A 14,312-nucleotide genomic window follows, 5' to 3' on the forward strand; every position below is an offset into this window, starting at 1 on the left:
GGTCTACCTTACTTTATTGTTCGCAGTAAAACTTTGTCTCACCAACATTCGTGTTGACTTTTAAGCATGTTTTATTCTCATGTACTTAGTTGTGTGTTTCCGTTGTACTAGAGGTCTGCATATTTGGAGTCACAGATTTTAAAACTTTTACTTGCATTCAATAAATTAAAACTTTACTTTTGTACTTTGTTTACGACTTGATGTTTGAGTCACGTATTGTTTATGTCGCTTTCTATTCGTAGAACCTTGCTACGTATGTCGAATTTCTATTTCGGGAAACTTTACTGTAATGAATGCAGGTTTTGGTCAAAACGTGTCATATAGAGGGCGTAGACCGTATTTTAGACCTGGTTGACGACTCGAGGCATAGTGGACTTGGACGGGTCATCAGAGTATTGGTTTGGAAGAGTACACAATACTTGTGAGTACAGGAAGGTAGATTGATGGTAGCTGCAACTCAAGAATTGAACTTATCGTTAGAAGAATATTTGATGTCTGTTTAACTGGAACAACAAGGAAAATCTGATACTGAGTTTGTTGAATATATAAGCCTGCAGCAACAAGAAGAAAAATTGGCTGCTCAACAACAAAAAGAAGAAGATGGGAAAAAAATCACTTAAAGCAGCCATGTCACTTGCTGATGCTCAAGACAAATATTTTGATGCTGAAAAGGCATATGGAAAAAAGCAAAGAAAGTCAATCCTACTCTCAGTGTCAAATTTCAAGCTTCCTGGGATAGAATGATGGGGGAAATATATGCTAATGTGATGACACGAAGATTGAACCTGACAAAAATCATCAAGTGTAAGAAATGCACTAAAAGTGTCTTCAACATCAGCAGGGATAACAATGTAATTGAGCGGATTGAGCTGACTGGTATAAGAATAATGGTCACTCTGAATGAATGGAGATACTTGAATATTTCAGAGGCAAAAGGGACAGTGAGCTAAGAAGAATTATCATTAAAGAATTGAAAGAACTGTTCAAAAGACCACGCAGTATGCCAATGCACCAGTAGTTGACATGGAAGCTGAATTGGCAAAGAAGAATAAGAAAGTTGGTGCTGGCCCATTCAGACGAGGACCAATCATTCTACCTCCAATTATACCCTAACAGCCTAACTCAGAATTGAAGATATTCCCGAACTCTTCGCAGGTGTGAATATTAAAGAAGAACCAGTTGATGAAGATTAGAATTTTGTTCTTTTTATAATCTATAATTTTTGTGATATTCCATTAAAGTTTGTAATAAACTCTGATTGAAAATAATGGATATTATCACTATGAGATATTATCACTTGAGTTATCATCAACAATACATCAACTTATAAGATATAGATAACTCAACAAAATATCCCAGAAAAGTAAACTCAAAGGACAATTAACCGATTATTTTTTGAAGTCCTTTATAGTTAGACATTAGTGTTTTACTTTTACTATTACATGTTTTGTCATCAACAAATAGAGGGAGATTGTTGAGTCTCCTACATAACTAAGGATGTAATTATGATAAAACATGATTATGAACACTAGTTGTTATGTGCAGACTAGCATAAGTTTACTTATTTATTTTTAAGAACAACAATGTTTGTTGTGTCTGAGTGAGTAGGTTTGGTGCCTTCACTATCAGCACAAAATAGTTAAAGATTCAAGAATTTTTCACAACCAACACATGATGTATGCTGAACCAACTTAAGATCACAGAAGAACCGACACAAGAAGAACCAGCACCAGGCTATGATTTAATTGATTGTTAATTATACATTTAAACTGTTAAAACTCTTAATTAACAAAAAGAATTGTATCCACCCCTCTACAAACTTCCTGTTGTTAATCGAGACCAACACTATCCAGTAGTGTCACACACAAAAATTTAAATTATTCAATGACATCACTAGTTAAAAGTTCATAAAAATTTCCATTGGATCGCCTATCTTACTGGTAGCCCGTGCGACCGATCAACACAAACTAGGTTCGCCCTTAGCGGTTGAACTGTAACTTTCGTTCTACGACATCGCGTTCGAACCCTCCTCGTCAGCGGAGGCGATTCTAATAAGAGACCCGTGGGGTCACGGGACACCGCTAGTTTGAAAATTTTTAGTATAAAATATTCTGTAATTTGTATAGGACAACACTAAATTTAAATGTATGACCCCATACATTTTTCAAATTTATAGTATTTCTTTTATAAATTGTATATAAAAGCACTAAATTATACTACTCGTATCCCATATGTTTTTTGAAGTTATAATTTTTTTAAGATAAACTACCACTAAAATAACAATTTAATATAATTGGTACTGAAATTTTTTTTGAGACCCCATTAAATTATAATTCTAGAATCGTCACTGTCGTCAGTCACTCTTAACCACCACCGTTAAAAAAAGAAAACGTTGCCTCATTATTTATAGACAACGAACTGAACTGAATTAACAATTACGGAGAATAAAACTTTTACCACAAATTAATACAAATCGTCTTAATTCTTAATGTACTACAAATAACGTTTCAATAAAAATTGTAAACATGTAAATGGGCCTTCATTTTGGGCTTTATAATTTCGCTATCAGCTGAATTTAGGGCTTACCTTCAAAATTTATGTCTGCGTAAATTCTACTCACAGTCTGCGTAATCTTCTTTGTTTTTTCATCGCCGGTCATCGGCCGAACAGGGGCAGGTATATTTTATTCCTTTCAGGTCACTTTCATCTTTCATTCATACAATTTATGCTTTTATGTGGCGTATGTATACTTATTTGTCATTTGTGTACATTTACTCTCACAGTAGCATACTAATATGATTTACATAACGTATGTACTAATTTATTCATATAAATTGTCAATTTGTAGTTAATAGATTCATATATAATTGATATATATCTCTCTGGTTGTAACAAATTTTGAATTTTTAAACACATGTTCAGGTTTCTACTTTGCTAATAGTATTCTTTACTTTATTTGTAGACATACAATTGAATTGAATTTTAAGTTATAAGCAAGTTCATTTCAATAATAAAGCATCATGAACACTACTACAGTTGGAGCAAGTTTAGAGCTTTCTAGGTATACCGTTAGACCGTCTAGTAAGAACCGAGATACTTTTTCTGCAAAATCGTGTGAGTTTTGTTGCTTATCTAGAAAACATACATCTTTCACACTCAATTCAAAAAAATTGGGGGGCAAAAAGTATCCAAAAAGTGAAATTAGTTGTGTTACAAATCAAACGGAGGGCCTTACGTATAAAGACGCTGGTGTTGATATTGATGCCGGATCAGAACTTGTACGAAGGATTGCGAAAATGGCTCCTGGGATTGGAGGTTTCGGTGGATTGTTTCCACTTGGTATGATAATTGTTTTTTGTTAGTGTACGTTTTTATTATATATATATAGAATTAAAATTAATTAGGGTTTTAACTTTATGAGTAACAAGTGTAGTTTTTTTTTGAGCAGGGGATTCGTATCTTGTTGCGGGTACAGATGGTGTAGGAACGAAACTAAAACTGGCGTTTGAGACTGGAATCCATGATACCATTGGTATTGATCTGGTATGTTAGAATATATGTTTAATTTATTTTTGTTATGTATATGTATTGTAACTAAGTTTTGGGGGTTGTTAATTGTTATAATAAGTTCATTTGTAGGTTGCAATGAGTGTTAATGACATTATTACATCTGGAGCGAAACCTTTATTTTTTCTTGATTACTATGCTACAAGCCGCCTTGATGTCGATCTTGCTGAAAAGGTGTAAAACTAGTTCTTATACAAACTTGTTATAGTTGGAACTAAAAATTATAATGATCGGAGCTAATTCCGTAATTTTTAGGTTATAAAAGGAATCGTTGATGGTTGCCAGCAATCTGATTGTGCTTTGCTTGGGGGCGAGGTAATTTCGTTAACCAAATATTAGTATCTGTATCTATATATCTTTATATTTTTATTAAAATTTAATAACTTAAATTTTTGGATTTTAGACTGCGGAGATGCCAGATTTTTATGCGAACGGAGAGTACGATCTTAGTGGTTTTGCGGTTGGCATCGTAAAAAGGGAATTGGTGATAAACGGAAAGAACATTTCAGTTGGAGATGTGCTAATTGGTCTGCCATCAAGTGGGGTCCACTCAAATGGTTTCTCTCTTGTTAGAAGGTTCATTGCTCACTTAACAATTCGTTATATCGTTAAATGGTCTCAGTTAGAGGTGGCAAAATGGCTGATTGGGTTATGTTCAAAACTGGCAGTTTACAGTATGGGTTAACTCAGGTCGGGTTGGGTTGACCCATAAACATTCTTTAGCATAGTACTCATATATTTTTATGAGTAGATTGCAACTATCAATATAATAGCCGTTTTTCGTTTCTCAGTTCTCGTACATTTTCTCGACATATTATTTTAGGGTGCTAGCTAGAAGCGGACTTTCACTAAAGGACAAACTTCCGGGTGAATCTGTTACATTAGGTGAAGCTTTGATGGCACCAACTGTAATTTATGTTAAACAGGTAATCGGCTGCTCTTGTTCGGTTTCTTTCATTAATTTCTTTTTTTTTTCTTTTCTAATTTTTGTGTGGCCATATTAATAATGTAGGTGCTTGATATTATCAGCAAAGGAGGCATAAAAGGAATTGCGCACATAACAGGTGGCGGTTTCACAGATAATATCCCTCGTGTTTTTCCTCAAGGCCTTGGTGCTCTCGTTTATAACAACTCTTGGCCCGTTCCTCCTATTTTTAATTGGATACAAAAGGTAAACTTAATCATTTTCTGTGTGATATTCATCTGTTGAGGTTGCAGATTGAGGGGGTCAATTTGGGTTTGGTAATGGGTCGAAACTCAAAACAGGTTGGGTATATTCAAAAGTATATATTTTTTGTTTGAAATTTACTGTAATCAGGTTTTATGGTTTTAAAATTACACCTTAAGGTGGCTTTTGACTTGTTTTTTTAAAGCTAATTTTGCCACGTCATTTGTTTACAGGCTGGAGGCATTGAAGAGGGTGAAATGAAGAGGACGTTTAATATGGGAATTGGGATGGTTCTAGTTGTAACCAAAGAGGCTGCTGAAAGGATACTTAATGAAGGCGATACAGCTTATCGTATTGGTGAAGTTGTAGTCGGTGATGGTGTAAGTTATCAATAATATGGGCGATTCAACGAGTTGCTTATTATCAAAAACTTGTAGTAAGGTCTTGTTTGTATCGCTGTTTTCACATCTTGAGACGAGAAATAAATGTTTTGACCGAAATTTTGGGACCTATCCGTATCTTTGTGTGTATTCAAGCCATTTTGAACTGTTGTATTTTGTCATGATATATTAATCTCTTAGACAGTTAGACTCTCACTAAAGCATTGTGTGTGAGATGTGAGATGAGCTTGACCAAACTTGACGGAAGGTGACGAAGTTCACGTAGCGTCAGTCAAAAGCGTTAGCCCGTATTGTGACTAAAAGTCACGGACTCGTGAGATTCAAGCCAACCAATTATGAATTTTAATATTATTAAATTTTGTTATTAATTTATTCACACTCACAAAAATTTCATCACATCACTTTACAAATATTTGACACATTATTTAACTTTTTGGGTTAATCAACACCGAGTCACTTGGGGGGCTTGATTTTTAACCAATAAAAAGATAAAAATTTATAGTAATCGGGAACTAGTGAACCTAGTCGCTGTTTAACTCTTAACCATATCGTTATTAAAGAATTCAATTACCATTACCATTAGACTTTATTTAACTTCGAGAAAGATATACTAACCACACGTATACATAGTCAAACATCTGGACAAATAAATCATGCAACGTAGCCTACACAGTTTGAAACGAAAAAGAAAAAACATGAATGCCATTAATTAATTATATTATAAATTAAATTAAATTAATCAAAATATTTGAAATTTTTTACAATTATTATGACATATCGTATTACATTATGGAACCTTCTTCCCCAAATTTGAATTGAATAAGTCTTATCCATCACCTTAAAACCCCAACTAACTCACCAAATGTTTGATAATTTTCATTTTCTTCAATTAAAATTTCAATTAAAATTTCAAAGATGCCTTCTGTATCTGTTAAACTCTACAGCCTTGTTTACAAATTCATATTGAAGCGCCATTTACAAACTCTAACTGAAAACCCTACCAAACTCCCCAATCAATTCGGTGTCGTTTCACGCTCCGACGAATCCTTCGCTCCGTCAAACCCTAGCTTCTCCGACGATGGTGTAGCTACAAAAGATATACATATAGATCCGTTAACATCGTTATCGTTACGAATATTTCTACCTGATTCTGTTGTTGCTGAATCTAGAAGTTTGAAGCATGATGACGGTGTTTACGGTGGTTATTCGCCGGAATTAAGTAACAATTTACGGAAATTGCCGGTGGTGTTGCAGTTTCATGGAGGTGGATTTGTGACTGGAAGTAGTGTTTCGTTTGCGAATGATTTGTTTTGTAGACGAATTGCGAAAGCTTGTGATGCGATTGTGGTGGCGGTTGGTTATCGGCTTGCACCGGAGAGTAAGTTTCCGGCTGCGTTTGAGGATGGGGTCGAGGCTTTGAATTGGTTAGCGAAACAGTTAAATTTGGCTGAGTGCAGGGTTTTGGATCGGGTTGACTTGAGAAGGAGACGGATTGTTGATGGTTTTGGTTCATCTATGATTGAACCGTGGATTGCTGCTCATGCTGATCTATCAAGGTAATTAGAAATTTCAATAATTTGAGTTGTTAATATTGTAATATGTTGGTACTATTAGAACTGGTTAGCGTGGTGAGATGTGTTACCGACTGATGTTTGCTCTCGGGATAAGATCCCTCAGACCCGGAACACGGACGAGATCTCCGTGGGGTGGCCTTCTGGGACCAAACTATGAGTTGGTCCCCTCAGACCCGGAACACGGACGAGATCTCCGTGGGGTGGCCTTCTGGGACCAAACTATGAGTTGGTCCGTCTAGCGTATTGTTGCTAAGCGGTGAAGTTCGAGAGTACAGTGTAAGCGGTAAATTTGCCCAGGGGTCTATTTATAGGCGCACATCCTCCGGATTTTTCGGAAACACGTGTCCGATTAATTTGACACATTAAACATAGTTAAATCTTCTTTATATTGACAGGTGTGTTCTACTTGGTGTAAGCTCTGGTTCAAACATTGCAAATTATGTGACACAAAAGGCAGTGGAAGCCAGGAACCTATTGGACCCTATACGTATAGTAGCACAAGTCCTTATGTACCCTTTCGTAATTGGAAACACGCCCACAAAATCCGAGATCAAATTGGCTAACTCATATCTCTATGATCGAAGCATGGCTATATTAGCTTGGAAACTTTTCTTACCAGATGATCAATTCAATCTTGATCATCCAGCAGCTAATCCGCTCATGTCTGCTAAACGGGTCCCACTTAAACAAATGCCTCCTACACTCACGATAGTAGCTGAACACGATTGGATGCGTGATCGTGCTATTGCATACTCACAAGAGCTACGAAAGGTTAATGTTGATGCCCCTGTTTATGATTATAAAGACGCTGTACATGAATTTGCAACCTTTGAGATGTTCCTTAAGACACCCAAAGCTCAAGCATGTGTAGAAGATATCGCAATATGGGTAAAGAAGTATATATCACTTAGAGGCCTTGAATTCTCATACTAATAAGGTGTAAATTGGAAATTCAAGATTTGCAGACCAACAAGTTGAGTTTATCAAGCCATGGTGCACGACAACACAATTTTTATCAAGGTGCATAAACAAAAAGCTTTTTATGTACATACCTACATGGGTAAATAGTTAGCATATATGAACCTTGTATGATAGGTTACAAGCGGAATTTAATTAATTCTTTTGTTTTGTTGTTGTTGATAACACATCAATAGTGTATATCAAAATCAATGTTTTTGTTTTACTCTTCAATTAACTTGGTGTACTTTACCAAGTTTTCCATGTAAATCTGCTTCTTTTTTTTAAATATCTCTACGAGTTCTCTCTTGTTTGTTTGATTATGTGTTGGCCATGATAATCAGAATCTCCCTTGCAATAATATATAGTTTGTATACGTTTAGTGTTTTGTATTTTCTATTATTTTGTAAGACATCCATATTTGAGCTGTATATTACCACATGGCAACTACTGTATCCAAGGACTCTATAGGAGCTCCTTCACATTTTGTTTTTAATTCTTTGTTATCATTATCATGTTAGTTACGAATGTACAGGACTGCTATACAAACCTTTGTTTAAATAATCACAAAAGGAATACCAGTTTATTTTCCAAATGGTTGAATTGTATTAAACCCAAAAGGAAGTGTGAGAACAGTTCCAAGTTATGATCATTAACCTGAGTTTTAAATAGGGATTAGTATTTGAAAGTGTATCTAAATGCGACTTAGACTCTATTGTTTGTATCAACTTCCGCTTCGTTCCATCATGTGTATCAAACTTTGGGTAATCGCATATCTGATGTCATGTGACATTATTTGCCACATTATCATAAATAGGTTACATGTTAGGGATTACAAGTAATAAGAAGCAGGGTATCAAGTTAGGGATTACAAGATTTTTCGGGTTGCGAGGGAAGGCTTGCTTATAGATAGTGTTAGACCCGTATTTTATTTGTGGCCTTATTACCATCATCAATTTACCCCCTTATGTTTGGCCTTAATGACAATTTATACCCTACCTAATTTGACAGTTATTTAATGGAAATAACTGTCATAACTATAAAATAAATATGAGGGAATTGATCAACCCTAATCATGGCTTCATCATCATCAAACCCTAAATTGATTCTTCCATCATCAAGTAAGTTTTTCTTTAATGTTCATATTATTAATTTGTGATTACATGTTATGATTGATCCTGTATGATGATAAATTAATCAACATGTGGTATCATGAGCAATTAAAATTACATGTAATCCTATATTGAATTTTGACTTTGAACATTAAAACTAATATCGGTATTCTGATTCAAGAATGGTCATTGTTTACTGACTTATGTGATTCATGTATAGTGAACTATTAATTGTTACGTAATGGATTTTGGGTAATCAATTCATGATACGAATTAAAAACAAATCAATTATTCTTGAATTAAAAACAAATCAATTAAATGGTGTGAATTACTATGTATTGAATTCTTTGTTATAGTAATCTGATGCGAATTAAAATTTATTCAAGAAACATAAAGATTACTTTATTGGTAGTAATGGACCGTTTCAATTAATGATTGTTATTTATTGATTTATGTAATTCACGTTTGAACGAATGATTTTATGTATACGGAGTAAATACTATAATGATCAAATAAAAGAGTATGCTTTTGACGTACTAGTAATAAGATACATCATACATGGATATGTTTAACTTTGAGTGGGTTTGACTAATTGTTATGAGTGGGTTCAATAATTAAGAATTGCCTTTGTTTTGTATAGTGCTATTCTTTTCATAGTCAAACGATTGCTTACTGAGAATTGCACAGAAAAATAACTTTATGTTTTAATCAGTATCCAAAATTTTGTTTCAATCATAAAGTTTGATTGCAAAATTTGCTTCAATCACTGATCAATGTGTTTCAATTAGTATGGAATAGTAGATTGCAAAATATCTTTAACTACATCGTGACTGTTTGTTGTAATTTGTTGTAGTCTTATTAAATGATTATATTGATATGGATTGATTCATTCTTATTATGACACTAATACTTTTATTGGCTTAACAAGGCTTACTGTACTCTTAAAACGGTGTTGAAATTACACAAATTTTAATAAGAATGAATCATAACTAATTTAATCAATGGTAACTTTTATATTAATTTAGATAATCAGCCCAACGAATGATTGTTTAAATTGATGTAGAAGTTTAAGTAATACCATTGTATATAATTGTTTTAAGTTGTTCACTCATTGAACCCAACGGCTATTTGTGTGTTAACTTAAACAATGATATATATATATATATATATATATATATATATATATATATATATATATATAAAGCATAATTGGCATGTTTGTTACGTTTCTGCCAACGGTGACATGTAATATGCATGAATGCTTAGTGTAGTAAAAGATGTCTAATGAATCTATTATCAACTAAACCAACGTAAGGTTGATAATGAAGCACAACATCTTATGTGCCTATTATTTTGGTGTTCATAATAGGTTTTATGTTTATACTAACACACTTGACTTTATTTACTTATATCCCATTAATTATTTATTAGCCTTATTTGAGCATGCATTTAATTGTCAATCTATTTCAGCATCTACCTCAACTTCTAATACGGGTTACTTATCCGGAATTGAACCATTAATGGCTACTAATTTTTCAACATGGAGAGATCAAGTGAAACTTACTCTCGGAGTAATGGACCTCGATCATGCACTTCGTATTGATCCTCCTGCTGCACTTACTGATGCCAGTACATCAGATCAGAAACGTGCTTATGAACAGTGGGAGCGCTCTAACCGCATGTGTCTCATGATCATTAAGAACTCCATATCCGTTGCTATTCGAGGAGCCATTCCTGACTCTGAAAATGCAAAGGAATACTTAAACTCCGTTGAGGAACAATTTAAAGGGACTTCAAAGGCCCATGCAAGTACTTTGATCCTCAAAATGTTGACTACCAAGTATGATGGGGTTAGTGGTGTACGTGAGCATATTATGATGATGAGTGATATGGCGAACAAACTGAAAGGCATGAACATGGAAATCAGTGAAGGTTTTTTAGTTCATTTCATAATGACATCTCTCCCTATGCAATTTGGTCCTTTCAAGATCAATTATAACACGCAAAAGGAGAAATGGACAATGAGCGAATTGATTGCCATGTGTGTGCAAGAGGAAGAACGCCTTAAAGTAGAAAAACCAGATGTTGCTCACATTGCTACTACAAACTCCAAAAAGAGAAAGGGCTCATGGAAGGGCAAAGGTTCAAGTGGAGATAAGCGTACTCCAAATAAAGTCCAGAAAACAGGTTCAAGTACTAACTCATTCCCAGACGGTCCAAAATGCAAATTTTGCCATAAGAATGGGCATATTCAAAGGGACTGTCCGAAATTCAAGGAATGGTTAGCAAAGAAAGGTATATTTGAATCTTTTATGATTAATGAAACTTTTAATGTTAATGTCCCTATTAATTCATGGTGGATTGACTCTGGATCCATGGTACACATTTCTAATTCTTTACAGGGATTCCGTACAATCCGGAGATTGGAAAGAAACCAACGAACGGTTAAAGTCGGGAATGGAGTTGATTTAAATGTTGAAGCTGTTGGAACCCTTTCATTAATTTTAGAGGGTGGCTTCTGTTTGAATATTTATGGAACTCTTTATGTGAAATGTCCCGTTCTTATTGATTAAAAACGTTCCATATTAATTGATTTCGTTGCGAGGTTTTGACCTCTATATGAGACGTTTTTCAAAGACTGCATTCATTTTTAAAACAAACCATAACCTTTATTTCATAAATAAAGTTTAAAAAGCTTTACGTAGATTATCAAATAATGATAATCTAAAATATCCTGTTTACACACGACCATTACATAATGGTTTACAATACAAATATGTTACAACAAAATAAGTTTCTTGAATGCAGTTTTTACACAATATCATACAAGCATGGACTCCAAATCTCGTCCTTATTTAAGTATGCGACAGCGGAAGCTCTTAATAATCACCTGAGAATAAACATGCTTAAAACGTCAACAAAAATGTTGGTGAGTTATAGGTTTAACCTATATATATCAAATCATAATAATAGACCACAAGATTTCATATTTCAATACACATCCCATACATAGAGATAAAAATCATTCATATGGTGAACACCTGGTAACCGACATTAACAAGATGCATATATAAGAATATCCCCATCATTTCGGGACACCCTTCGGATATGATATAAATTTCGAAGTACTAAAGCATCCGGTACTTTGGATGGGGTTTGTTAGGCCCAATAGATCTATCTTTAGGATTCGCGTCAATTAGGGTGTCTGTTCCCTAATTCTTAGATTACCAGACTTAATAAAAAGGGGCATATTCGATTTCGATAATTCAACCATAGAATGTAGTTTCACGTACTTGTGTCTATTTTGTAAATCATTTATAAAACCTGCATGTATTCTCATCCCAAAATATTAGATTTTAAAAGTGGGACTATAACTCACTTTCACATATTTTTACTTCGTCGGGAAGTAAGACTTGGCCACTGGTTGATTCACGAACCTATAACAATATATACATATATATCAAAGTATGTTCAAAATATATTTACAACACTTTTAATATATTTTGATGTTTTAAGTTTATTAAGTCAGCTGTCCTCGTTAGTAACCTACAACTAGTTGTCCACAGTTAGATATACAAAAATAAATCGATAAATATTATCTTGAATCAATCCACGACCCAGTGTATACGTATCTCAGTATTGATCACAACTCAAACTATACATATTTTGGAATCAACCTCAACCCTGTATAGTTAACTCCAACATTCACATATAGAGTGTCTATGGTTGTTCCGAAATATATATAGATGTGTCGACATGATAGGTCGAAACATTGTATACGTGTCTATGGTATCTCAAGATTACATAATATACAATACAAGTTGATTAAGTTATGGTTGGAATAGATTTGTTACCAATTTTCACGTAGCTAAAATGAGAAAAATTATCCAATCTTGTTTTACCCATAACTTCTTCATTTTAAATCCGTTTTGAGTGAATCAAATTGCTATGGTTTCATATTGAACTCTATTTTATGAATCTAAACAGAAAAAGTATAGGTTTATAGTCGGAAAAATAAGTTACAAGTCGTTTTTGTAAAGGTAGTCATTTCAGTCGAAAGAACGACGTCTAGATGACCATTTTAGAAAACATACTTCCACTTTGAGTTTAACCATAATTTTTGGATATAGTTTCATGTTCATAATAAAAATCATTTTCTCAGAATAACAACTTTTAAATCAAAGTTTATCATAGTGTTTAATTAACTAACCCAAAACAGCCCGCGGTGTTACTACGACGGCGTAAATCCGGTTTTACGGTGTTTTTCGTGTTTCCAGGTTTTAAATCATTAAGTTAGCATATCATATAGATATAGAACATGTGTTTAGTTAATTTTAAAAGTCAAGTTAGAAGGATTAACTTTTGTTTGCGAACAAGTTTAGAATTAACTAAACTATGTTCTAGTGATTACGAGTTTAAACCTTCGAATAAGATAGTTTTATATATATGAATCGAATGATGTTATGAACATCATTACTGCCTCAAGTTTAGTAGGTAAACCTACTGGAAGTGACAAGAAATGATCTAGCTTCAAAGGATCTTGGATGGCTTGAAAGTTCTTGAAGTAGGATCATGACACAAAAACAAGTTCAAGTAAGATTTTTACTCGAATTAAGATAGTTTATAGTTATAGAAATTGAATCAAAGTTTGAATATGAATATTACCTTGAATAATAAAGATAACCTACTATATATAACAAAGGTTTCTTGATCTTAGATGATTACTTGGAATGGATTAGAAAGCTTGGAAGTAAATTAGTAAACTTGAAGGGATTTTTGAAGTGTTCTTGAAGTGTTCTTCCTATGATGATTATAGCTTGATGCTTGAAGTGATTTTTGATGAAGATGATGATTAACTACTGGAAAAATACGTTCATAATAGTGTGTGTGTGTTGAGAGAGAATTAGAAAGAGAATTGGAAGTGAAATGGAGTGAATGATGAGTGGTAATTGGTGAGTGGTGAGTGGGGTTAAAAGGAGTTCTAGTTAGTTGACTAGCTCAGGGTAGAAGTTAAAATTGATTAGTCATACATGACATAATCAAGAGTGGAATCCCATGCTAGTTCCTATTGGTATATACCCATAGTAAGTACGTTTTGAAGCTGTGTATAATACGGGTAAGAATACGACTAGAATTCTTGATGCAAGAAAAGAATGGGAAAGTAACTGTAACCATTTTTGTTAAGTATGAATGTTTTGATATATGTCTTGAAGTCTTCCAAAAGTATTTTAATACATCTAAATACACTACATGTATATACATTTTAACTGAGTCGTTAAGTCATCGTTAGTCGTTACATGTAAGTGTTGTTTTGAAACCTTTAAGTTAACGATCTCAATTAATGTTGTTAACCCATTGTTTATTATATCTAATGAGATGTTAAATTATTATATTATCATGATATTATGATATATTAATATATCTTAATATGATATATATATACATTTAAATGTCGTTACAACGATAATCGTTACATATATGTCTCGTTTCGAAATCCTTAAGTTAGTAGTCTTGTTTATATGTATATAACTCA

At 33.6% G+C, this 14,312-nt stretch overlaps 2 protein-coding genes across 2 annotated transcripts; both read left to right on the forward strand.

The window, feature by feature from the left end:
* The first annotated feature begins 2,574 nt into the window (after positions 1-2,574).
* Positions 2,575-5,309, forward strand: LOC139847780 (phosphoribosylformylglycinamidine cyclo-ligase, chloroplastic-like). Its single transcript, XM_071837505.1, has 9 exons — positions 2,575-2,676; positions 2,963-3,339; positions 3,449-3,543; positions 3,640-3,741; positions 3,823-3,882; positions 3,971-4,143; positions 4,391-4,493; positions 4,580-4,738; positions 4,969-5,309. Exons 2-9 carry the CDS (start codon positions 3,021-3,023, stop codon positions 5,128-5,130), a joined length of 1,173 nt encoding a protein of 390 aa, XP_071693606.1. The 5' UTR covers positions 2,575-2,676; positions 2,963-3,020; the 3' UTR covers positions 5,131-5,309.
* Positions 5,310-5,996: 687 nt separating this feature from the next.
* Positions 5,997-7,893, forward strand: LOC139847600 (probable carboxylesterase 16). Its single transcript, XM_071837303.1, has 2 exons — positions 5,997-6,692; positions 7,106-7,893. Exons 1-2 carry the CDS (start codon positions 6,052-6,054, stop codon positions 7,641-7,643), a joined length of 1,179 nt encoding a protein of 392 aa, XP_071693404.1. The 5' UTR covers positions 5,997-6,051; the 3' UTR covers positions 7,644-7,893.
* The last annotated feature ends 6,419 nt before the right edge of the window (positions 7,894-14,312 follow it).

Source organism: Rutidosis leptorrhynchoides, chromosome 5 (assembly GCF_046630445.1).
Source record: "Rutidosis leptorrhynchoides isolate AG116_Rl617_1_P2 chromosome 5, CSIRO_AGI_Rlap_v1, whole genome shotgun sequence".
In the NCBI taxonomy this organism is placed as follows: domain Eukaryota; kingdom Viridiplantae; phylum Streptophyta; class Magnoliopsida; order Asterales; family Asteraceae; genus Rutidosis; species Rutidosis leptorrhynchoides.